This window comes from Histomonas meleagridis (genome assembly GCF_020186115.1).
Source record: "Histomonas meleagridis strain 2922-C6/04-10x chromosome Unknown contig_145, whole genome shotgun sequence".
Taxonomy (NCBI): Eukaryota; Parabasalia; order Tritrichomonadida; family Dientamoebidae; genus Histomonas; species Histomonas meleagridis.
Window position 1 is genome coordinate 191,722 of NW_027150774.1, and position 25,779 is coordinate 217,500.

At 28.7% G+C, this 25,779-nt stretch overlaps 8 protein-coding genes across 8 annotated transcripts; 4 read left to right on the forward strand and 4 right to left on the reverse strand.

The window, feature by feature from the left end:
- Nucleotides 1-326: 326 nt before the first annotated feature.
- On the forward strand, nt 327-1,040 carry GO595_001544 (uncharacterized protein; the record flags this gene model as incomplete). Its single annotated transcript, XM_067914354.1, has 1 exon — nt 327-1,040. One exon carries the CDS (start codon nt 327-329, stop codon nt 1,038-1,040), a length of 714 nt encoding a protein of 237 aa, XP_067778334.1.
- A 3,268-nt stretch (nt 1,041-4,308) lies between these two features.
- GO595_001545 (60S ribosomal protein L26-1) lies at nt 4,309-4,719 on the forward strand (the record flags this gene model as incomplete). The annotated part of the gene is made up of 1 exon (XM_067914355.1): nt 4,309-4,719. The coding sequence occupies one exon, from the start codon at nt 4,309-4,311 to the stop codon at nt 4,717-4,719; it is 411 nt and encodes a 136-aa protein (XP_067778335.1).
- A 150-nt stretch (nt 4,720-4,869) lies between these two features.
- On the forward strand, nt 4,870-5,985 carry GO595_001546 (histidine acid phosphatase; the record flags this gene model as incomplete). The annotated part of the gene is made up of 1 exon (XM_067914356.1): nt 4,870-5,985. One exon carries the CDS (start codon nt 4,870-4,872, stop codon nt 5,983-5,985), a length of 1,116 nt encoding a protein of 371 aa, XP_067778336.1.
- Nucleotides 5,986-10,882: 4,897 nt separating this feature from the next.
- GO595_001547 (uncharacterized protein) lies at nt 10,883-11,257 on the reverse strand (the record flags this gene model as incomplete). The annotated part of the gene is made up of 1 exon (XM_067914357.1): nt 10,883-11,257. The coding sequence occupies one exon, from the start codon at nt 11,255-11,257 to the stop codon at nt 10,883-10,885; it is 375 nt and encodes a 124-aa protein (XP_067778337.1).
- A 298-nt stretch (nt 11,258-11,555) lies between these two features.
- On the reverse strand, nt 11,556-12,266 carry GO595_001548 (Ribonuclease BN; the record flags this gene model as incomplete). The annotated part of the gene is made up of 1 exon (XM_067914359.1): nt 11,556-12,266. One exon carries the CDS (start codon nt 12,264-12,266, stop codon nt 11,556-11,558), a length of 711 nt encoding a protein of 236 aa, XP_067778338.1.
- Nucleotides 12,267-14,331: 2,065 nt separating this feature from the next.
- GO595_001549 (Guanine nucleotide-binding protein subunit alpha) lies at nt 14,332-15,456 on the reverse strand (the record flags this gene model as incomplete). The annotated part of the gene is made up of 1 exon (XM_067914360.1): nt 14,332-15,456. The coding sequence occupies one exon, from the start codon at nt 15,454-15,456 to the stop codon at nt 14,332-14,334; it is 1,125 nt and encodes a 374-aa protein (XP_067778339.1).
- A 5,024-nt stretch (nt 15,457-20,480) lies between these two features.
- On the forward strand, nt 20,481-20,873 carry GO595_001550 (40S ribosomal protein S15a; the record flags this gene model as incomplete). The annotated part of the gene is made up of 1 exon (XM_067914361.1): nt 20,481-20,873. One exon carries the CDS (start codon nt 20,481-20,483, stop codon nt 20,871-20,873), a length of 393 nt encoding a protein of 130 aa, XP_067778340.1.
- Nucleotides 20,874-24,196: 3,323 nt separating this feature from the next.
- GO595_001551 (erythrocyte binding protein) lies at nt 24,197-25,429 on the reverse strand (the record flags this gene model as incomplete). Its single annotated transcript, XM_067914362.1, has 1 exon — nt 24,197-25,429. One exon carries the CDS (start codon nt 25,427-25,429, stop codon nt 24,197-24,199), a length of 1,233 nt encoding a protein of 410 aa, XP_067778341.1.
- Nucleotides 25,430-25,779: the final 350 nt, after the last annotated feature.

Below are 25,779 nucleotides of genomic sequence, written 5' to 3' on the forward strand. Positions count from 1 at the left end.
AATCTCTTCGAGATGCAACCATTCAGGTAATTTTGCAACTTGTTTTTCTTCTTCCAAAAGAAGTAACCAACGTTCTAGTTCAAGAAAACATATTGATATTCTTCAAAGATATTCTTACAGCTGGTTGTTGTTGCCAAACAGAGGAAGCAATTCTTTTAATATTCAATTATGTAAATATTGATAATTGTGATTACTTAATAAATATTAGTTTTTTTCAAATTCTATCACAATACTGTTCTAGCAACAGAAATAATTTCACACCCCTTTGTCTCCAAATCATCAAATCATGCAAAGTTACAAATAATCTTATTCATTCCACTGCTGATATGGTTTTTCAAGTTGTTTTTTCCGGTGACTTAGGGAACATGATTTTGGCACTAATCATTTTGATGAGTTTTATTCCAGGTGAAAACGAAGAAATCGAAGATAATGATTACATTTTAGAAATCACGATTGAAAAGGACTTTGATTTATTTTTAGCACAATACTTAGATAAAGATCAAACTAGCTTGGTTGTACAAATTATTTCCTTTTATACAAAGCTAGCATACTACGGCAATCCAACGATCAAAAGGTTCATTGAATCGGGTATCGTTTCTGCTTCAATTTTGAACTTCCAAAGAAATTGTGAGGTTTTGTCAAGGGAAATTTTCAACTTTTTGAAGGTGTTAACGATAAGCGCCGATGATGTGTTCGAACCGTTAGTGAACGTTATTTTTTCGTTTGATTTTGCTGATATTGCTGAAGTTACACCTTTTTTCATCAGAGAAAAAATCGTTAAGTTCGTTCTTCATATGGCTTCGATATCAGGACCATTTTTCACAAAGATGATTTTGAGTCCGAAAATGATCGATTTTTTGATTCAGTTTTCGGAATGTTGTGATTCTTCTAAGCAAGAAAAAATTATTCTTTGCTTGTCAAATATATTGCGTGGCTCTGGTGATCCAGAATTTGTGCAAATGGTCGTTCTAAAATGGGATGAAAGCGTTTCACTCACGTGCATATGCCCAGACTTGTTAAATCCAGAGATTGTTTTATAAACCATTTTTCATATTTTAAATATATGTTTTTGAATATGAAATACTTTACAAAAGGTGTTATACAAGAATGTAATGTTAAAAGAATTACTTTTTAATTGGTCTCAAAGTGGTCGTTAATAAACTAAAAGCAACTCAAACATCAACAACAACAAATACAGCAACACAAACTGGTGGCGAAAGTACAGCAACACCAAGCCTTAGTTCAAGTGATGGAGTTAAAATTGGTATTGCAAAATATTCAATTTTGATAACATTTCTTGCTTTAACATTAGGTTTAATTAAAAAATTCATTTGATTACTTTTTTTCCTAAATATATATATTCAAATCATACAAATATAAAAGCATTTTAACGCTATTTTCATATAGTGAGACTTGCAGACACCTCGGCTTCATTAAGATGTTGAAGAGAGGGAAGTTGATGTGGATATTCTAAATATATGGAGAAACACAATTTGATAATTAAAGAATTTATTTCAAAGTGCCAAAAATATTTGTAAAGGCAAATAAATTTTGGTATTTAGTTCTCTTTGTCCAATCTGTTGTATTTTGAGTTCTAAAACAAATGAATTTTTCACTGTGTGAAATACAATGTTTAATATTCAATAAATAAGAGACAAATTAGTGAACCGGCATTTTTTTATAATTTATGAATCCAATATTTTAATTACATGAAAATGTTCACACGATTCGCATTTGAGTAAAATTATGAAAATGTTTGAATTCAAATTTCATATCATTTCTCATTAATGCATAAAATCACTTCTGTTTGTGCATTGTTTACTTGTTTACTTACTTATGCAACTTTCACGTCGAATTTCACACGACCATCTTCTGATGTCGTAAATGTAACAATCGCTTTAACGAATTCTGATTCCCATTCGTGAACTTTCTTCTTCAGTTCTTCCAATGTACTTTCAACTTGACTTAGATCGATGGTGCAGCAACGTCAACAATAACAAATTGCGAAATTGCATTCATCGAATGATTGATAGGACCTTTCATATTGTTTTTCTTTTGGAGTTGATTCTTGCTCTTATTATTATTTTTATCTTTATTCAAACTTGCTATAAGTTTCTCTGCTTCTTTATTAGAACGTTTCGTGTTGAACATTTTGTTGTTGTTTGTTCTCTTTATGCTGCGGATGTCCATACATTCCTTCGAAATAAGTAATAAGTGATTTACCCGCTGCAATCTCTTTTTGATGGGGATTTTCGCGTTCTTTAATTTCTCCAACTTAAGTTTTTGTCCTTCAAGAATTTGTAACATTGTACGTTATGCTTCACGATAAATAACATACCGTTCATATTTAATATATGTGATTTGATTAAGTTTGTTTCGATATTCTTTAAGTGATTTTCGATTTTCATTTTGTTCTTTACCTCGTTCTCCATTCATTTGATTTAATTCTTCGCGAAGTTCTTTGATTTCATTATAATAAACTTGATTATTATATTTCTTGGTTTCTTCGCGAAGTGAACAAGTTGTGTGCTATTTCGTTTTTGTAATAATTAATTTGGTTGAACTTTCTTCATAAAGTTGATTAACGCATTTACGAAAGTCCTCATCTTCTTTAATAAGTTTGTCTGCATTTCCTAACTCTTTCTAGCCGGATAAAATTCGATCACGTTCTGACATTAATTTACGAAGTTGTGTACTCGTTAATGTTTCAACTTCAATACAATAATCATTATTTGATCAATTTTCGCAACATTGGTGTAAGAAGTTGAATCCTTTAACGACGTGGTTGTTGTGTCGGTTTATCTTCTTGTAAATTACGTTTCTTATAATTAACATTGTTATTGTTGGTAGGGTGTCTTTATTTGTTATTAAATCCTTGCTTCCTTTGTTGTGTTTTTACTTTGGAATCCATAAGGTAAAAAGTAAAACCTTCCAATGATAACTTTAATATATTAACAAGATATTAATATTCTAAAAAAATTTAATTTACATACTGTAATATAAGCGATTAAATTATTTCTCCCCAATTCAATCGAAACTCAAAAATGTCGCCAAATATTATTTTTTACAAGAAATAGAGTATTACTCAAAATTAATTTAGAGAAAAATACTTACTGGATTTCTTGTATCTAGTCTCTATTTTATAAGCCTTGAATAATAGTATATAAACTTTTTTAGGTAACCTAAGTTGGAATGGGTTACCAATGGGCGGAAGGTATAAATTTTATTTTAAATCATTTTTTTTCTTTTCAAATTTAATTGACTAATTCTAAGGATGATCTTTTTTGCAGTGTTACAAATAATATAATTTTATAAAAGAAATTTTTATGAATCATCAAGTCTTGATGATTTAAAGAGAAATAAAAACATGAATTAATGCCATCCCCTTGATGAATATAAATTATGAAAAATTAAGAAAAACAGAATCCTAATTACAAAATATTTAATATGTTAAGTTTTCTAAAAGTTTTTTCAAGTTCATTAACTCATTATTCTCTCTTTCAAGTCTTTTTGAAGTTTCAATCTGGAGATCTATTGCAGCTTGAATCTGTTCATTTTCTGCTTTGAGGTTAATTATCTCTGTGCACCTTTCGTCTAAAGCATGCTTCGATATTATCATTTTGCTAAATGCATCAGAAAGTTCTGTATCAAATTTCTGTGCACGTAGCATTGATAATTTAAGTTTCGCTTGCCGAAGTTCATTTGAAAGTGTGTAAATGATTTCGTTTAACTCTTTAATAGTTGATGCATCTTCTTCCTTTTCAAATTCAACCTCCTGCTTTACAAATTCTTGAATTTGAAGACATTCCCGCTGTAAAAATCGAATTTTTGACTTAATCTTTTTTTCTAAAAAGGTTGAATTTTCATCACCAAGGGTACGAGCAAAATTCGATTGGCATTTTGTTGTCTTTTCAAAAAACGAAATTTGTTCTGCGAGAATTGCATTATGTAAGGATATTAATTGTTCTATGCATGATTCTGGAATTTTAGTTGATTGTTGCTTAAAACCTTCGAGTTTATTTGTTTGTTCGTATACAAGAGATGATAGAAATAAATATGTTCTTTTAACTTCTTTTAAAAAATTATTTTCATTTTCAATATCTTTTTTTAAATTACATATTTCGTTTGAGTTATTTCGAATGGATTGATTTACTTTAGCCATTTTTTCTGTTTTTGATATATCTGCTGTGTGTTTTTGTTGTTCACCATCCATTTTATAAACGTACACAGAAACCAAGATTTGCGTCGACCGTTAAAAGTTTGCTTTTATTCGTTTATTCACTAGGTTTGTTTGGCCTCTTCTCTCCAATGAAGACGAATCCATTTGTTTCATCACAAGCTCGTAAGGTTCGTAAGGCATTTTTCAATGCCACAAAGGAAGAAAAACATATTGCTATGAGTTCTCCACTTAGTAAAGATCTTCAAAAGCAATATGGAATCAAACGCCTTCCAATCCGTCGTGATGACGAAGTTGAGGTTGTTCGTGGTCAGATGAAAAAACGTACTGGTCGCGTTGTTGCAGTTAAACTTTCGACAATGCGTATTAACATTGAATCTGTAACAAAGCAAAAGATCAGCAATGAAACAGTCTTCATTCCTATCCACCCATCAAACGTTGTTATCACCAAGATAAAAATGGATAAGTACCGCAAGAACCTTATCGAAAAGAAACGTCAAAATCGCGAAAAAGCACTTCAGAAGCTTGGTCGTGCTAAGTAAACATTTGGGATTTTTATCTTTTACTTATTTTCCATCTAAAATTTTTCGGATTAATCCAATAACATTTATCATTAAATTTGGAAGGAAGAAAAAGTACGTTTAGAACGATCAAATGGAATTCATTTGTGTGAACAATGCAATTTTTTATAAATGGGCTTACCCATATGTCTTGCTGAACCTAAACTTCCACTTCTTGTTCCAAATGCAACCTTACTTACTCTTTTCCTTTTTACAAGACACGGAGCTCGAGTTCCTGTCCAACATTGGGATAGACCAGATTCTAAAAACGAGTGGCATTGTGGAGAAAATTACTATAAAAGAAAACATCGTACTCCAGTGATCAATGGAGTTCCACTTAGTTTTAAATATGATCCTTTAAAACCACATCCATATTCTCCGTCATGTTCAGATGGTTTTCTTCTAGATGAAGGTGTAAGCCAGCTTATTAATCTTGGAAAAACACTTGGTCATTATCTTATTAATCAAACCAAACTTTTGCCTGAGCAATATGATTCCCAGTTGATAAATGTTAGATCATCTTTTTATCCACGTTGTATTGAATCAAGTGTTGCGATAATTGATGGGTTATATCCACCCACAACTAATGACTTTATTAATGTTACAATTGGAACTCCTGACAATGAGCCATTATGCCCAAATCCAGCATTTCCCATCAATCGTCAAAAGCTTAATGAGTTCAGAGATACACCTGAATTTAAACGACACATCGACCGCTTCGACCGCATTGCAGTCCCATTAGTTGAATATTATAACATCACATTCCACGACACATTTGAGAAAATATTTTTAGGGGATTTTGTTAATTCGCTTCGTTGTAACAAAAAACAATATCCAGCGGATATAGCAGACCCTATTCTTGAGGATTTACTTAATGACATGTCCTTATTCGTGCAAGGCTTCGCGTCATATACGAAACCTTCTGCAGATAAACCAATTTTCGATCTATTAATTTCGGAAATTGATAACTTCTTTGATGGTAAAAGTAAAAGTAAATTCACATTGTTTAGTGGTCATGACGTAACAATAGGCGCATTGTTGATCGGACTTGGCTACGAGAATATGCACGTGCCGCCGCCATTCGCATCCCAAATCGCAGTAGAAATTTGGAGAAGCAATGAAAAGGACTTCGTAAGATTTGTGTATAATGGTGAAATATTAAGGTATGGTGAAAGAGAATTAACTCCTTTGGATGTGTTCAAAGAAGAAATGAAAAGAAAATATCATAATGGAGGAGATGAGCTCTAATGAAAATAGATAATTAGTAAATATTTATCACATTATTTCCAATGAGGCTTATTTACAGTTAGAGAACCTTAAGGTTAAAGATTGAATCAAATATCTTTCATTTGAATTTTCAAATTTTTCCGGTGACATATTGTAAACTATTCAAACAATAAATACGTTAGAATGGAGGAATGCAAACAAAATGAAGCAAAACTAGTTGGCGATTGGGAATATATAGTAGAAAACTGGAAATATTTATTAAAGAATAATCGAAAGTTAATTATAAGATCACTCAGATCTGGAATACCTGATAATTATCGTTCAAAAGTATGGCTTCTTTTGACGAATGCAGAGGAAGCCAAAAGGAAAAGCAATTTTAAATATAAGGATTTACTCACTACAAAACCAGATGAAGAAACGCTTCGAATTATATATTGTGATGTTCCACGAACATTTCCAAAAATAATCAATAACAAAAATAACAAAAGCCAAGCATTACGCAATATATTAATTGCATATGCAAATGTTGACACAGAAATAGGTTATGTTCAAGGGATGAATTTTATTGCAGCAATGTTTGTCTTAAAATTTGAAGAAGAGACTGCATTTTGGGGATTTTATTCCCTAATGCATTTATCTACTGTTCCACATCGTTTATATTTCACCAACAATTTTCCACTTCTTAGGAAAAATTCGGTTATTGTTGATTATTTAATTGAAAAAAAATTTCCAAAAGTTTCAAATGCGCTCAAACAACATAATGTTAACTCGATAATCTTTGTTCCTCATTGGTTTAGCACATGTTTTTTAAATATTAATTTTGATCCAGAAATGAACTTCTTCATTTTTGACCAATTTTTAGCATTTGGCACAACGCCGTTGTTATCTTTCGGATTGACAACAATAAGTTTGGTACAAAATTATTTGGATCAATCATTTGAAACTTTTTTAACTGTTTGTACCAACCCTGCAAACGCTAAAGAAATGCACAACAGACAATTAGTAAATTTGGAATGGGTAAATCAATGGATAACTTCAAAAGAATATAAATTTTTGTTGAAAAAGTTTGAAAATTATGATACAAGTCAAAATGTTCAATAAACACTATCTTCGAGTTTTACGTGACAATGTTTTTCTTTAAAATTTTTACTGATAGCAACAAGTAAGATTTGATTTGAAATGCAATTATAGAAAAAATCTGATTTACAACTTCAAAAATAAAAAAATAACAAACGCCTTAAAAGAAAAGAAGTTGAAGTTAAGCAATGGAGAATCTAATAGTCACAAACTTTTGGAAAATCCAACTGAAAGGGGTTGTTTTGTGGGTTTCCTTGATTGAAACCAACACATTTTTTGATAAGGTTATGGGTTAAATTGAATAGATTTTTCGGTTTTTAATTCGCCAGGAAGTGTCGTTTACATGATACCTGTTTGGGGAATCGTCTATGGAATTGCATGGATTGCTTGGCTACTCTGTGTGATCGGAGGGCTCGGTAATTCTAAAGTCCTTGGGTTATTTTCTTATGACGGAACCTTTACTCCATCAGATCAATATCTTAAAGGCATTGAACTAACTAAAATGCAGGCCCAACAAGGACAAATCGAATGAATATCCTTATTTTGAAATAAATATTTCTAATTCTTTCCAATATATCCTTTTATAGAACAAATTTGTTTCATCTTTTGTAAAAATATTTTACTATTATCATAACCGTAAGACGGTGCTTCAAGATCATTGGATTGTGGCAATTTTTTTCTCCAACAAAGCCTGAAAAAGAATTTTCTTCAAAAAAATTACTTGCATTTGAAAAAAGTGACAACATTTTATTTATTAAACGGTCGCGGAGACACAAGAGCAGGAATTCTTTTTTGAGAACCGAAACTCGACTCTATTTTTGGCTTTTGATCATTTATTGGGTTCAACGATTGTTGCGGAGGTTCTCCTGTGAAAGCTTTTTGGTAATTTGTTTCATGAGAGATTAATAATTTTCGAATGTTTTTGAAATTTTTATTAAATTTTTCTATGAAATCAGCTCTTTCTAAAACGATTTCTTCGATTCTTTTAATATATTCAGTGTCTTCTAATATTATTTCTGATTTGTCAATTGAATCTTTATTTTGAAACTCATCGATCATTTTTTGTTTCTCTTCGATTGCGCTTTTGTTTTCTTTTTTAATTCTTTTTCTTTCATTCTTATATTTTTCGTTTAGATCCGAAATATTTTTTTGATGATTTGCATTAATTTTTTCATTTGTTTCTATTTTCAGATATCGAATTTGTTCATTTTCTTCTTTCTTTAATTGTAATTCTATTTCTTTCATTTCAATTTGATGATTTTGCTTAATTAATTTTTGTTTTAATTCGAATTCTTTTTTTCGTTTTAATTTCTTTAAATTTCTTTGTGTTTCAAAATCGAATTTATATAAATCGATTCTTTTATCTAAAAGTTCATTTTGATGATTTCTTTTAATGTTATAAAGTTTTTCTTTAATTTCTTTTGTGTTTTTTCTTCCTTCATTGATAACATTTTTTAATTCTTTTTTATATTCATTTAATTCATTTTCTTTAGTTAAAACAAAATTTTTTAATTCTCTTTCATTTTCTTCTTTGAGATTTTTAATTTTTATATTTATTTCTTCAATATTCTTTATATGTTTATTAGATTCTATTTCAAAATCATTTTTTATTGATTTAATTTTATTTTCATTTGTATTCATTTCGATTATTTTCTTTTCTTTAAATTGTTGAATTGTTTCCATTTTATTTTTTTCGATTTCATCCAATTCATTACGTAATTCATTCATTTTGATTAAATATTTTTCTTTTGTCATTCTTCGTGCATCTTCATTAAGTTTAGCTTCATCTTGAAATTGTATTTTTAAGTTTTCGAACTTTTTATTCCATTCGTTTATATAATTTTGTCTTTCTTCTTGCCATTTTATTTCATTTTTTTCTAATTCTTTTTTGAGTTTTGTTATATGACTTTGACGAGAAATTATTAAATTTTTATTTGTTATTTCTAAATTTGTTTTTTCATCAATTTTATTTTCGATGATTTGATTTATTTCATCGATTTGTTCATTCATTATATCATTTTTTAATTGGAATTCTTCAATTTGTTTATTTTTGTTTTCGTATTTTATTTCATTTATTTTTTGTTTTAAATTGTTATTATATTTTTCTTCTAATATTTTCGAATCTAAAATAAATTTCTTTTTAAGATTTTCTGTTGATTCTAAATTAGTTATATCTAATTCTCGATTTTTTTCTTCTGATTCGTTTTCGAAATTTTTTATAATTTCGTCGTTTTTCTTTTTAATTAATGATATTTCATTCGAATGAATGAAATTTAAATTTATTATATTAATTTCCATTTCTTGTTTCAGTTTCAACATTTCGATTTTAATTTTTTCGATTTCTCTTTGATATTCATTTATAATATTTTGTGATTGAGCAGAATTTTCTTTCATTTTGTTTTGTATTAATTTCGTTTTCTCAATTTCATTGTTTTTGATTTCATTAATTTCATTTATAAATTTGTTTTTTAATTTTTCGTTTTCATTTTTTGATTCTTCGATTTTGTTTTCCATCATTTTTCTAATTTTAATAATTTCATCAAAATGTTTTTGTTGCATTTCAATCATATGAAGATGTTCATTAATTTCTCTTTGATGAGCTTCTTCGATATTATTTGTAAAAAATGTATTTAAGTTTTCCATTTCTAATTGATATTTGTCATTAAGTTTTTGACTTTTTTCATCAGCTGATAATAAATTTTTTGATTTTTCTTCATATTGATGAAGAAGTTTCAAATATTTCTCTTTTTCTTGCTCAAGTGTTAACTTAAGTTGTTTAATGTAATTTTCGTGTTGTTGTTTTTCTGAATTTATTTGGTCTTTTAGTATTTGAATCTTTGATATTTGCTGTGCTTTGTATTCAGCAAAATTGTTTTGTGATTGATTATACTTCTTTTGAATAGCAAAAATGATTTTTTCATTACATTTTTCAAATGTCTTTATATGATTTTCTGATTCCGATTTTTGTGACTCAAACAACATAAGAAGTGATTCAATCGATGCGTCAAGTTTATTCGTTTGGATGTTTTCGATGTTTGTCTGAAATTCTTTCCGCCTTTTTTCAATTGCTTCAATTGTCGTTTGTCTGGAGGTCGTTAATGCTTTTTTATATTCATCGAGCTCTTCTTCGAGCTCTTGACGAGTTTCTTCTTCATTTTTAGTGGCTTTTGAGCAAACAATTTCATACTCAGAATTTGCTTCCTTAATATGTTTTTCAAGTTCACTTTGTTTCTTTTTTTCAATCTTATTAGAAGCAATTTCATGAAGCTTTCGAATTTCACCTTCAGCTTCTTGTATGAAATTATTAATTTGATTTACTTGATTTTCAAGATTTAAAACCTTGGTGTTTATTTCAGAGAGCTGCCTTGTTGCATTGTTTAAAATAATGTTTGATTTTTTATCAACATTTTCTTTGACTTTTTCAAATTCGACTTTGATTTGCTGATATTTTGTTTCAAATTCCGATTTTACAGTATCTTCAATTAATGGTTTATATTTTTCATTTTTTTGAAGAGATTTTTTGATATTTTTTTCAGATATTGCTTTGATCTGTTTAATTTCATCTTGATATTCTACAATTTTTTGATCAATTCTATCTTTATTATCCAAGCTGTATGTGTGTAGTCTGTATACATTCATTGTCATTTGTACTATCTTTTTACTAGTGTTCTTTTGCCATTTAGAATCAACATCCATTCATACGTTTGTTTGAAGGGTTCGTTTAAATTCAACTTTCACAAAACAAACTTAATGATTCATAAGATTAAATTAAAAGATGAAAACATAAAGGTTATCATATTTATTATAATAAAACAGTGATTATAAAAAGATTTGCAAGTGATCATTTTTGGAGTGATTTTGAAAATTCAATATCATTTTCTTTGTACATTATTGCTTCGGCTAGTTTGCTTTGATTTTTCCCACTTTTTATTGTTGGGATCTCAGCATTTAATTCTGCTCTTAAGCATGTAAGTGAATTTTCAAGTCCATGAAATTTCATAAATTCTTCAACATAGGCTAATGCTTGTATTGTTTCATCATTTGTAGGTGTGTATCGCTTAATTCGAAGATGTGGTGGGATTTCACCTTGATCTTCCATTTCAACTATACACTTCATAACCTCTGCCTTCATTTCAGCACGCATGCTCATCAAGTAGCCATTTTCTTCTAGCCTATCAACTGCTTTTTCACAAATTCCTTTTTTTCTTCTGCTCATTTTTGTTAACGGTTTAATTATAAACGTTCCAAAATTCAATTGACAATTTCTTCTAATGTTTTATTCCAAAAAAACAACTGCTTTTTATAATTTACCTCTTATTTCATTTGCATCAGCCCAAGGAATATAAAGCATTCATAGATATAAAAGTTTCATATTTAAGATCGAGATTTGCATTGAAGAATGATTTCGAATTAAATCTTTTTAAACCAATGCTTTTACTAATTTATTGTCTTTCATTAAATTGAATTTACATTTACTCAAATATTTTTCAATAATTTTATCAATTTTTTTTATTTTATATTAGATATTCCTTATTTTCTTCTGCGCATTCAATGTTCGGAATTTGTTTCTTTAGCTCATTCAGTAATTGACCTTTATTCCCATTCGGATTGTGGTGAATGGTTAATGTTTTCTCTGGATTCGCAAGTTTGAGGAACTCAATTAAATCTTCCGGACATGTGTGTGATAGCTTCTTTTTTTCGTTTGTATAGTAACATTCGTGTATAAGTAAATTGGAATTTTTCGCATATTGTAAATAGCTTGATTCAGCATTAGAAGTTGTATCTGTAATGAAACACAATGACTTGCCATTATATTCAAGTCTAAAACCTTTGCACGGACAAGAATGCGCAACATCAAAATGATATATTTTGGAGCCATTTTCTAAGCAAACAGGATTTTCTTTGTCCAATGGAACACCTATATAATTCGGATGGCTACCAACAAATGGAGGATTTAAAATTACATCAAGAGAATCTAAAACACTTTGTGTTGCATGTATATAAATTTTTGCATTTAAAACCTTAACATTTCCAAGGCCAATAATATGGTCCAAATGCGCATGTGATAAAAATATGTGTAAATCTTTTGTTTGAATATATTTTGATGCACGAAATAGTCCAGATCCACAATCAAAAATAATGCCTAATTCAGGTACCATAAAGCAGACTGTGAAATTTGTCTCGGTTGTAAAATATCCACCAGAGCCAAGGCAAACAGCCTTCATGAAATGAAGGCACCACTTTTAAACTTTTTGGAAACATTGCGAAAACTCATATAAAATTTTGAATGAATATGATAATGTAAATAAGTCAATATTGGTTTCAATTTTGATTGGAATTCATTAATAGTATTATACTATTAAGATCTTAATTTCTGATATAAAGTATTGAATTTGGCTTTACTAATTATTATTAATATCATACTAATTATTATGCCAATTAAGTAGAATTGGAAAAAATTGGCCTATATAATTATGTACATCAATATTACATGTAAATCTTACTGATTCAAATATGAAATCAAAATTAATTCGATATTTGAGGTTGGTAAAAAATAACAAGGTGATCGTTACCGTGAGTGACACTTTTTTATTATCAATGAAAATGGCAAACGATACGTCATCTATGATCATCAACTTTTACCAACCTTAGCAATATATTTATTATTATTATTTTTCACCCAATGCAATCACTATGAAAAAATTCATGACATTTCATAGGGTTTTTGGTTTCAAAAAAAAAAAAAAAAAAAAAAAAAAAATTAAAATTCATTAATCTTGGTTTTATATTTGCTATGATCTATTAATATAATTTCTAAGAGAATATAATCTTACAAAGGTAGCTGTTATTCAAAAAATATTTTAAATATATTGTTCTCAAAAAAAATTCAAGTTTACTTTGGTAAATTCTAATAGTATCTATTTAATGTGCTTCCAAGCATGTCAATGTCAAAAAGTCACTTGTTTATGTGTATAACTTTTGTAATAGGAAATTAAACTGTTTCATTTTCTAAACAACGACGCAACAAATGAAATTATTATTAAATAAGGAAAAATACCTTAAGAACATTTGCAGATATCAAAATTTCGATTCAATTTAACCCAAAGCGATTATTATAAAAAATCCATGCATTATCTTTGTAATGTTGTTTCCAAAATTTTTTTTGTTGAAGTTTTTCTTATAATGCACTTTATAACATTAATGTTTTTATGAATTTCCATTTTGCGTTGTGGGGATATTTGTCATATTGTTATTTTCATATGTTTGCATGTTTATATCAACTTTTATTTTGATACAATTATTTCGATTGTTTTAGATGAACATTCAAACTTTGAGTTGATTTTGATCATTATTAGCAATGTACGCTTCATTTCTATTTCTTATTGAAAATGAAGATCTGGTGTTATTAAAGATGACATTTAGAATTTTCGTTCTCACTTTTTTCACGAAGTACATTTATTATTTCTGTGTAACCTTTTGTTTAAATTAAGTTTCAGATGAAAATATTCAATTTTAAAAATTTCCCTCTCATCATTGATCACTTTGTATTTCCATCAAAAATTAATTTTTGCAAATTATTTTTGCATAAATATGATCTACATTAGTTCTAGTATGTTTCAACAAAGTTATATAAAATTTTATAAGAGGAATTTTTTGTGATGGAATTTCGATATATAAGCAAAATTTCAAAAATCTGTCTTTGTAAAATTTCATAAATAAAAAATTGATTTTTTTAATATTTTCAAAATTTCGTTTGATGCTTCGTGTAATGAATAAATTAATATATGAAATTTCGATAGTTTTCCAGGTAAAAGTGTCGATTTTGTATGCGTATCGGCTGTCAAATCAAACCCTATCTGTTTTGACTACTAACCGAATTATCCTCCCAAAAAGCAAAACTTTTATCTGAAAATCAATCAAAAAATGTCCATAATTTTTCAAACACATCGGTCTTGACCAGGGCACTCCAATATAAATATTTTCAGGTTTGGACTGTTTTTTTTTTAAATATCATTAAATATTCGATGAAATAGTATCATTTAATATGCAAATATATATGTATATATTCTACTCACCTAACATAATTATTCAAAATAATCCGAAATTACAAGAAAAACCGATTTTTCTTTCCTGTTTAAGTGAACTGACAAATCAAATCGTGTCACTTTAAACCGTTGAATTTGAACGCAAAAACGTTTTTGATAACGAATTTGTAAGCGGCTGAATTTAAATAATTAAAAGTGACAATGATATAACGGATTATCGTTCAAATAAGAATCAAATTGTTTATTACTGTTGGCGGTGAAATTCAACAACTTTTTGAGCAACAATTTGGAATAAGTTACGAATGCTCTGTTCTTCCATAGCACAAGTTGGGATGACTTGAACCCACGCAGATTCTGCTCGGTCTGGCTTTAATTCGGAGAGGAATGTTTGTTTGACATGTTCAATGCATTCGTCTGGGTTGGATGTGTCGCCTCTGAAGTCAGAGTATGCCTGCTGGAACTTCTCTGGATGGTTTTCGAGTTTTGCCTTGAATACATCGACTTTGTTTAAAACAAGGAAAATTGGCTTATTCTTGAATACCTCTGAGTTTGCGATGCTTCCGAAAAGTTCCTTGGAGTCGTCAGTACGTGTTGTTGCCTCATCTTCGAACATGCATTGATCAAAATCAGATAACGAAACAACAAAAAGAAGGAAGTTAACGCCTTGGAAACAACGTGGCCACCTAGCTCTTTCACTCTTTTGACCACCAACATCAACTAATTGTGTCTTGATGTTGTTGTCAATGAAGAAGTTGATATCAGAAATACCTGTAGTTCTGATACGGCTCTTGAGAAGATCCTCGTTAGTTGGGACATAGTCTTGTTGTGCAATCTGCTCAACTTTGTCAAAGAAATATGCTGCGTTATCTCCAATTCCGATGGAATTATTTTCTTTGTATGTAACTTTCATGATAGGGTCGTTCCAGATTTGCTTGATTTCTTGAGCAATTTCTGGGATCAATTCATCTTCGTTAAGTTGAAGGCTAGAAATATCATCAATGCATCCTGAAAGCTCTGCAGCGACTGATTGACCATTTCTCTTTTGGGCGTCAATTAACGCTTTTATATCATAGATAAGGTTGATGTTAATAACTGATTTCATTGCCATTCTTTCTTCTTCGCTGAAACCTCCACAATATATTAGTTTCAACTGTCTCCAAATGGTTGACTTTCCACACTCACCTGCTCCAAGGGTAAGAATCTTTATATCATGGTCGTCAAATTCACCAGGCGTAATTTTAATGGAATTATCGTTTGGAGTCGATGCTTGTGGAGTAGCGGCTGGTTCAGGAGTATCATTTTGTGGTTGGCTTGGTTTTGTACTCTTTGGTTTACTTGCGTCGTCTGTTTTTGAGGCGAAACAACCCATGTGAGAAAATGTTTCGATAAATTCAAAAAGTTAAATATTTCTGTGAAAAACCGATCGCCTCTCAAAAAGCGGCGGCAGAATTTTTTTGGCTTAACGGTTTGGTCGGGTTATTTTCACTCAAAAACGATTAAATTTAATTGGTTGAGTAAAGTTTTGAAATCATGCTTGTTTTTTCTTGTACTTCAAATTGAATTATTAGAATAGATAAAACCATGTATATTTAAATCTAATAGAATTAATGATTGATAAATAAAATATTAAAAATATGTAAAATTACAAAAATTCATTAATTATTTACTTCCAAATCTCATAAATATTTAAAGTGCTTTCTTGTCTAATTTTGTTGTTACGATGATATTAATATTTGAGCTCGAACCGAATAATCAGAATTTCATTCAAAACCGCGAAAAATCCTTTTTTATCATAAATCAAATAATAATTGTCAGAAACAGAGATGAGTTTATCTTGCTTATCGGACATGACACTAAAAAATGATATATAATTATATAATTTAATAATTATAATTAACTATTTAAAAAAGTTTTTTACGGTTTTGTCGTCAAAATTTTTTCTGATTGGCATTTATTTGAGGGTGGTGAGCTCACCTATGATATCATAAGCCAAAAAATATCGAATAAATTTTTCATAAAAACAACATTTTATAAAGCTGACATCGAGATATCATATATTTGCGTTTTTAAAGGATCTCATATGGTGTAAATTAATTTAATATTAAATTAGTTATGAATATAAATATATTTTATTTGTTGTTCTTCTTTTAACTACTTTTCTAATTTCACCCAGAATATATTTAGCGCACAATATCTCGAACATTTATTTTGTCCAAGCAAATTAGTAATTACTGATTCACATGAGTATTACCCTAATTTTTTCAATTGATGAATTGATATCAATTCTTGAAATTTATATTTTGATTGAACCTCGATTTCTATTTGAAATCAACTTTACAAAGAGAGATATTAATGATGATATTATTGGATTTAAAAAAATTTTATTTGAATTTTTTTAATGCATTAAAATTGCTCAAGCAAGAAAACAAAACGCATTGATATTTTTGTATCATATGCATGTTTCGATAAGCTAAGGTTTTATGGTTATATTATGGTGTTAAAATTTAAATATTTTTCATCATTGAAAATAAAAATACGAAAGTTTTTGAATTTCTTTTTGAACGAAAAGGAATTAATATTCATGTTTACTTAAACAAAAAATGATTACTATTTATATCTTCAATATTAAAACAAATGATAACATAAAACTTTTTATTTTTACCAAGTAAAATCATTTAAAACAAATGAATTTAAACATTTTTTACATATTAATACTCTCCCGAAATTTCATCATCTAACACACTTTTATATTCAGAAGCAGAAGGGATCAATAAGAAGTCCATAAAAGTCACAAATCCGAGCGGCATACATTGCCCTAACATTTCTTTCGAAATATAAAAATACAAAAACTCATTGCTGCAATCAGATCGTTTCCAACTTTGAACAATTATTCGATAAAACACACGAGTAACAACTCTTATCATATACCCAACACATATAGCAATGCTCATTGCATAAATAAGTTGCTCTTGCGTACCAGAACATAATTTACATGAGATGCCAAGACCTCGACCAATATAAATGGTGAATGCAAGAAAAAGAATGGTGGAAGTAGTGTCACGAACAATGGCGTTGATTGACTCCGCTTGACCAATGGTTTTGAATTTTTCGGGATTATTCATATATAAGATTTCAAGAATTATAAACAATATGAAAAGGGTGGAAAAGATAATTAATAAGACAGCTATTAATATTTTGACGTATTTAAAGACTTTTTCACGGGTACCGCCGATGAAGTTTCCATATATTCCACACCAATTATAAAGAATAACTAGATAAGCAATGCTTGCAACAGACCCTGGAAGTAAAAGAACTATCACTTTCCATGCACCAAGTTCTTTTCCAGTATCATATCCATAAACTTCAAGTGTGAGAAGAGAGGCTTTGAGGAAAAGCGTAACAGAAAAGAAAGTTCGAAAAAATATCTTGGAAAATTTGGCTTGGCTAGAAGTTTTGTAAACCCGATAAATAGTGATAATACTAACAATAAAAAATACGTAGAAAAGCGATGTGCAAAAAGAAAGTGTTATAACATACCCTTTCTTTGGATCATTTTCTGAACAATAAAATGAATTTATAATGTGAGAAATGTTTGGAGGCAAAGACATTTTTAATTAAACGGTCTATTTTTACTTTTTGAGACATTTTTTATCACACTTTTCAATTTAAAATTTATCGATAAATTTTTCTGAGTGATTCTTAACGTACTGAGGTAACTACTTGACCGTTAGCGATCGATTTTTGCATTTATTTGGTATCATACATCTCCATCAACAAAAAATGAACAATTCCCCTTATCCCAATCAAATGTTTTTTAAGTTTGGAAAAAATAAATGTTGAACAGTAAATTAGTTAAAGAAAGGGTCAATTCTTAAAAATTCTTACTATCTTTCACCAAAATAAGATACATCAATCTGTTAATAAAAATTTTGATTATCTACCAATTTTGATTGTGAAACCTTCTTTAACTTTATTCAACAAAAAAAATCTTGTTTTATCAAATCAACGAACAATGATATTATTTGTTTTAAATATCCATCTGGATTTAGTCACATATTAAGTAATTTAATATTCTTTGCTTTTTATTCACAAAAGAAAGTTCTATTTTATATGAAATATTTAGAAGCAATACAAACAGCAGGAGAAACATATAAAAACAGTTCTGCCTCTTGTACTGAACCACTCTAAATTGCACATAAATAACTCACCATCCTGCAATATGAGGATTTCGCATTCGCCCGAAAATGCTCATTTTATGACAACGGTTTGCAAACAGGTGCACCTCTCAAAATGTTGTTTTACAACTATTCAATCGGTCCCTAGGAATTTTTCAATAATAACGTTCATATCGGCCGTAATACTTTCAATCCAAAAACTTTGAGGTTTGAATACATATTGAATTTTAAGAAGCAGAACGTTTTTTTTCCAGAATGATCATCATTTCTTAAAAAAAGATATTTCTAAAAAAAACGACAATCCAACTTGTATTCAAAGTTCAAATTCTATCAACCAACATAAGCCTTTATTGTCTCATAAAGGAAATAAAAAATTTAACGCAAAATACACCAGAAATTGAAAATTTATCCATTATCAACGTTTTTATTTTCAGTCCTTGAAACAAAATGACGGCATTGAATTTCCAGAACATTTCACATTAGCCAAAACCGAATATTTTTCAAAATGGAATGCCGCAATAGCAGACAACCTGAAATAAGAACCAAAAAAAAGAGGAAAACATTTACTCTTGAAGAAGATCAGATGCTCATAAGACTTGTTCAGGAGTATGGTCTAAAAAGTTGGGATTTTATTTCAGCTCGAATGAAGACAAGAAGTGCAAGACAATGCAGAGAAAGGTGGAAATTTTATTTGTCACCGAGTGTAAATCGTTCTCCTTGGACACCTGAAGAAGATCATATATTATTTGAAAAATATAATATATATGGTCCAAAATGGTCAATTATTTGCAAGTGCTTTCAAAACAGATCACTTAATAATGTTAAAAATAGATGGAACACAATTATGAGAAAGATAAAAAAATTGAAACTGAATGTCAACTCGGAAGAAGACTTTTATTTTTGCGGTAGGTTAATAAGTGACGTTTCTTCAAGATATCATGTTAATATTAATATGAATGAAAAAGATATTGTGTCAAATGATCAGAAGAAAACTGAACCTCAATTTGATCCTTTATATTTCTTTCAGATTAACAATTTGTTAAACCCAATCCCCGAATCTGTTTGATTTGATATGAAGATTATTTTAACGAAGAAGTAAACTATAAGGAATTGCAAACTGATTTTGAATGATTTTTAAGTTCAGAATTCAATTTTGAACGGATTATTCCATGGGGTTAGAACTTTTTCTTATAGTAAATCAGCTTCGGCTGGATTTAACCTCCAAATTGCACAAAGCGAAGATTTTAAATCTTACAGAAAATTCATTGATGCTTTCAAAAATAACGCTGTTACTTGAGGATTGAATGCATGTCTCAAAGAATTCAATGTGTCAGACCAAATAGAGAAGTGGAAAAATCCATCTGCCACATTTAATCAACAACAATTTTTAATTCAATCAGTTGGTTATAATCAATGTTAACTTGTTCCATGTTGTTAATAATCTTTCAAATTGAACTTTGTATAGCATTAAAATTTATAAATTTCCAAAATATACAATAAACATCAAAATTACAACTTTATTTCTGTAACCAAAACAACTAGTTGCTTTTCGTTACAAAAATCTATCTAAAAAAAAAAAAAAATAAATTCTCACATTTTTGATAATGAACGATTTTAATGTGTTTACCTTATGAAATATTACTTAAGCTTGTTGATCAATTTTTCTTCAACAAAAAATTACTTTCTTTCATGTTTATTTATTATTTATGCTTTTTTTGCATAAAAATTTCACCTTTTTTCACAACAATAACTTTATAAAGTTATGCATAAAAATATAATAATTTCTTGTTCATAGAATTTGCATGCTAAAACTTTAACTCTGTTAATGGCAGTTATTTAATTAAACATCAGATATTTTTTCGAACAATAAAAGAAGTACACCTAAATTAATTATAAAAGTACTTTTATAAAAGGAATCCATCAAGGTAATACCAAGAATGAAAATTCATAATTGCAGAAATGCATGGAATTTGAATTGTACAATCAAAAATGTAGCACAAACAAAATTTAGAAAAAAAATCGCTTCAAAGTTTATTTTAAAAGATTCACCAAAATAAGATAATAATCATATTTTTTATATGCAAATTGCAATGTTTCATAAATCAAGTAAATTGTGTATAGATTACAAAAAAGTGACCAGTAAATAGTCACTTTTTTACTTTTTGTTTTCTGTTTAACGTATTCATGACGGTTGTTAACGGTTTGGTCCGCCTTTCGGATGGTTCGGACTTCAGTCCTTGCAGATGCTCTTAAAGCAATCACAAACGCAGAACGCCAAGGCAAACGTCAAGTTCTCGTTCGCCCATGCAGCAAAGTTATTATTCAGTTCTTGAAAGTTATGATGAAACGCGGTTATATCGGTGAATTCGAAGTCATTGATGATCACCGTTCTGGAAAGATCATCATTAACCTCCTTGGAAGACTCAATAAGTGTGTTGCAATTTGTCCTCGTTTCGATGTTCAACTCACTGAATTAGAAAATTGGCAATCAAAGCTTCTTCCTTCACGTCAATTTGGCTATGTTGTTTTAACTACATCCCATGGAATTCTTGATCACGAAGAAGCTCGTAAGAAGAATGCAGGCGGAAAGATTCTTGGAATGTTCTTTTAAATGAACAATTTTTTTATTTTTTTCTTTTCAGATATTAATCTATTTAATGTCAACATAAAGGTATTTATTAAACTCATTTCTTCTTCAAATAAATTGGTGTTGAGATTTTGCAAAATCCCAATATAGCGATTATATTACAATCTTGGTATTTTGAATATATCATATATATTAATAGTTACATCTTTGATTAATAAAAACTAAGAATATCACGAGATAAATTTATTTTTTCATTCCAAGAAGTGCACTTTTGGTTTCAAACCAACTTTTACATAGTTTACAATCAACGATAACAACGCCGATAGAAGCTTTTTGATGAATGGTGAACATTATCAAAATTTTACTATCTTCTCAAAAATACGTTAATTATATTTAAAATGTGTTGTTGATTTCTATACTTTATTTATTTATATCACTGTGATATTCCAGATTTTATCAAATAGAACTTTCTTTTGTAAAAAAAAATGTAAAGTATATTAAATTACTTAACACATGAAGATGGATATTTTAAATCAAATAATTCCATTGTTTGTTGAGTGATAAAACAAGATTTTATTCAGTTAAATCAAATATTAATTGCTTAAGAGATATGAGTAACTTCATATTAATATTTTGACGTTCAGCATCAATATTTTCTTTTTTAAACTATTTGTGTTCATAGGAATAATATCAAACATTTGGCTCAATGACACTTTTCAAGTTATAATAAATTAAATTTTATACAAAGTTATGTTTATTATACAATCAAACCGCATTTTTGAAGTAAGTGTCTTCTTGGAAATCAGCTGCAAATGGATCCTCTTCGATATTTTCAGTATTTATATTCACTGTGTTTACTATTTGGTTATCATCTGATTCTTCATCTTCTACAACATTTTCGATTATATTCTTTTTCTTATTTTTGATATATATTAACAACACTGAAAGTATTGCTATGATAATTATTGCCACAACTGCTACGCAAACTCCAATGATAATACTTTTTGTGTTTCCATCATTATCATTCACATTTTCGGTATTTTTATACATAACAGAATAAAAGTTGGAATAAAATGATACATAATATGAATTAATAACATCTGTATAACTATAAAATGTTAATACTGTATCAATGTAAGTTTCTTTATCATTAATTCTTGTAATAATAATAGTATTAGTATATGTATTTGAAATTATAATTGTTTTCGTTACCGAAAATGAATAAATTAATGTGCTATAAATTGAATACGTTTGATTACTTAGTAATGAAATTTCAAATGTATTCGAACTTGTAAATACTTTTGATTTAGTATATGTATTCGAACTTGTAAATACATTTGATTTAGAATATGTATTCGATCTTGTAAATGTTAATGTCGGTGGAAGACATTGATCAGCAAGTGTTCCTTTAGATACATTTAATGAACCAAAACTTTCACCAACATATGATGAAAGTGTCATTACAATTGCATCTGATGTTATACCAGTAAATGCAGCGTTATAAATTGTTGGTGATGTATCACCATTAAAATAAATACATTTGAGATTACGACAATCTTGAAATGCATAATCATATATTGTTGTGATTGCAATTGGAATCTCAATACTCGTTAAAGATGTACATGATCGAAAACATGAAGAACGTATTTCTTCAAGATTTTCACTAATTAAAATCAATTTAGCAGATGAACATCCATAAAAAGCATAACTTCCAATTGATGTAACGGAGTTTGGAATCGTAATATTCATTAAGCTACGGCAATCTTGAAATGCATAATTACCAATGCTTTGTAAAACTTCAGTAAAGGTAATTGTTTGAAGACTTGAACAGGAAGTAAATGCATATGTAAAGATTTGTAAAACAGAATCAATCATTTTTACTGTTTGTAATGAACTCCATCGTTGAAATCCACTTTGTGAAATGCTATCTATTCCACTGATTTCTAGATGAAGAGTTTGATCTTTGTATGATGACTTTTGTGAGTAATCATCACTACTGGTGATTTGAAGTGTTTGAGTGTCAGAATCAAAATATATTTCAGTTGTATATTGGAAAAATAAGGCAGTGATTAATGAAACAAAAATGAAATGAAGTTTCCGTCTTGAAATGAATATGTTATTACTTGGATATGTTTTGGCATTAAAAATAACAAATAATGTTATAAAATATATTAGCTTGAGTATAAAATTCAAATTGCTTTTGTTATTGTATGAAATTACATGATTAATAAATATTGGATTCATCGTAAAATTATGATTAATTATATTAGAATCATAAAAAAGCGACAGACAGCAACATGTCCATAAGCTATTAATAGTTGTCATATTAATTGAAACATATTTTGGAGCAAAATTATGATATTGATTTCTAATTTCATCAAATTTATAGATTTCCTGAGCCATGGTAGGGCTTTGTTCCATTGTCGGTGTACGGTGTGTAATAAGAATCAATAACATGAAGAATGCATAACGAATATTCATCAGAGTAAGTTGAAAATAGAATTCGCACTATTGAACTTATTGTGGAATTTAATATTACATCAAATTTCATAACTCATGAGAGAATTTTGAATGATAAGTATTGAAAACATATTTTGAGGTCAATTTAACATTCAAAAATATTTTTCAATCGTTAACACGAACTTTACACCGACCAACTGACAGTTTTATCATAGTCGTAATTTGTCTAATAATATTAAAAATGCTTAGAACACAACAAAATAGTATGATGTGGATTTCAGGGTTTATGTTAGATAATAATCTTTTCACAAAATTTGCTTAAAATTCAAAGAGATTATATGAAGTCATTCATAACACTTTACATAATATCGGTTTAAGAAAGTCTTACACTTGAAATGACCAATATGTTGGTCCAAAGCACAATAAATAAGGTTTATAAGCATGACATTTCTGTTCAAATTTAACCGTTTCTGAATGTATACGGTTATTGTCAGATTTATTTTTTCAAATAAACGTTCTTCAATGTTACATTAAACTTTCAAATGATTTCTCCATTTTTAGAAGGATTTTTTGAGGAATTATTATATATTTTTAATAATTCGACATAATATGTCAATAAAAATGAATGGTAACCAAGAACAATATAAACTCTAAGTTCAATTGTTAATTCTGAAGTTTCAATAATAATATTTTTAAATTCGTGCATTTATCAAAATAAAAACAGAAATATAATTATATTATATTTAAATAAATTGATTTTTACAACAACAATTTCGTAATTTTTAATACTGTTCTTCTTCCGGATAAAACATTTCTTGAAACTGTTCTTCTTCATAAAATTGTTCTTCATTTATATAAAACTCTTCTTCTTCTCCGCACAACATTTCCTACTCGATGAATTCTTCTTCTTCACCGAAGAATTCTTCTTCCTCGACAAATTCGCCGTTTTCAAAGAACTCTTCTTCTTCCTCATCATACATTTCTTCATATTCTTTTTGTATTTCGCGTAATCTTTGGATTTGTTCCTTTAATGCTTCGATTTCATTTTCGATTGTTTTGATTTCTTTTTCATTCTTTTGCTTTAATTCTTCCATTTTTTTGTCCCATATTTGATTCGATTGTTTTATCTTTAGTTCGCACATCCTCTTAAATTTCATCTCTTTAGCTTCTAATGCTTTACGAGTTTTCTCATCAAATTCTTTTCGTTCTTCTGCTTCAAGTTTGTCCGCGTCCTTTTTAAGTCGTTCAGCTTCATCAAAAAATGCGCCTTTTAATAAGCGCTTTTGTTGGAACCGCATATTAAGAAGCCTTTTACTTGCTTTAAAGCCTTTTCCCATTTCAAGTTCTTGATATTCAACTTCAATATCATCAATGAAGTCTTCTAATGCTTGGAAAATATTGCTTTGTGATATTTCGCGTTGTTCAGTATAATTTTCTGATTCTTGTTCATAAGTGGCTTCAAGATTGAAAAGTGCATTTTCTGCTCTTCGAAGAGATTTCTCAGCATTCTTTATTTTGGCTTCTGCTTTGTCATATTCAGTAGGTTGGCTTTGTAAAAATAAATCTGAAGGTGCGGAAATTTTAATGGTTTGAATTTCATTTAATGAATTAATATGACTTGTAAGAATTTTGGCAACTTCGTAATTACCATTTTGCACTGCACACTCCCTTCTTTCCTTAAGAATAACACGTAGTTTTGGAATTACATTAAGATCAATTGTATCTACTTCATACCCTTCAGTTAATGCATCAACAATTGGTTCAAGTCGATGCCTATCGCTGTTTGTTGGTGTTAAATGTGCTGGAAGAGGAATTGTTTTTTTTGGAGTTAAATTTTTTTGTTTTTGAGTTTCAAGATTTCGCAATAGAGTATCTGTTTCAACAATTAGCTTTTTGTTATTTCGCACGATTGCTTGATGACGAATATAATTTACTCCTTTGATTGCAATTTCAATTTCTTTTTTATTTAGAGTATTCGGATCTTTTCCATCAAGAAGCTCATTTGCTAATGTTAATGCTTCATCTGACTTTGTATCTTTCTTTCTTTTTTGAGTATGATTAGTGAATTGTCGAAACATTTTGAACAAACGTCTTCTTTCAATAACGTCTTTAACCGCCATTCTAGTCCATAAAAAGTGACAGACATAATGGTTTTACATAAACTGCCATTAAATGGGGATTTCTGTTTCTGTTGATTCTTGGGTTCAGCAAAATTTAGAAGAATTATCAAACACTCCATACCCAATTGAAAATAGTAAGTATCGAAAATTAATTTCTTCTGCTTCTAATTATTCAGAAATTTTAATCATTGAATCATACGTATTTTCGAATTTATTAAATGCACCGGAATCAAATTTATTCAATCTAATTATAACATGCTTTGAAGGATTTAGTTCGTATGATTTTCAAACACGTGTAAATTCAGCAACAATATTACTCCGAATTTTCCCTTTTTTATGCACTGACAAAT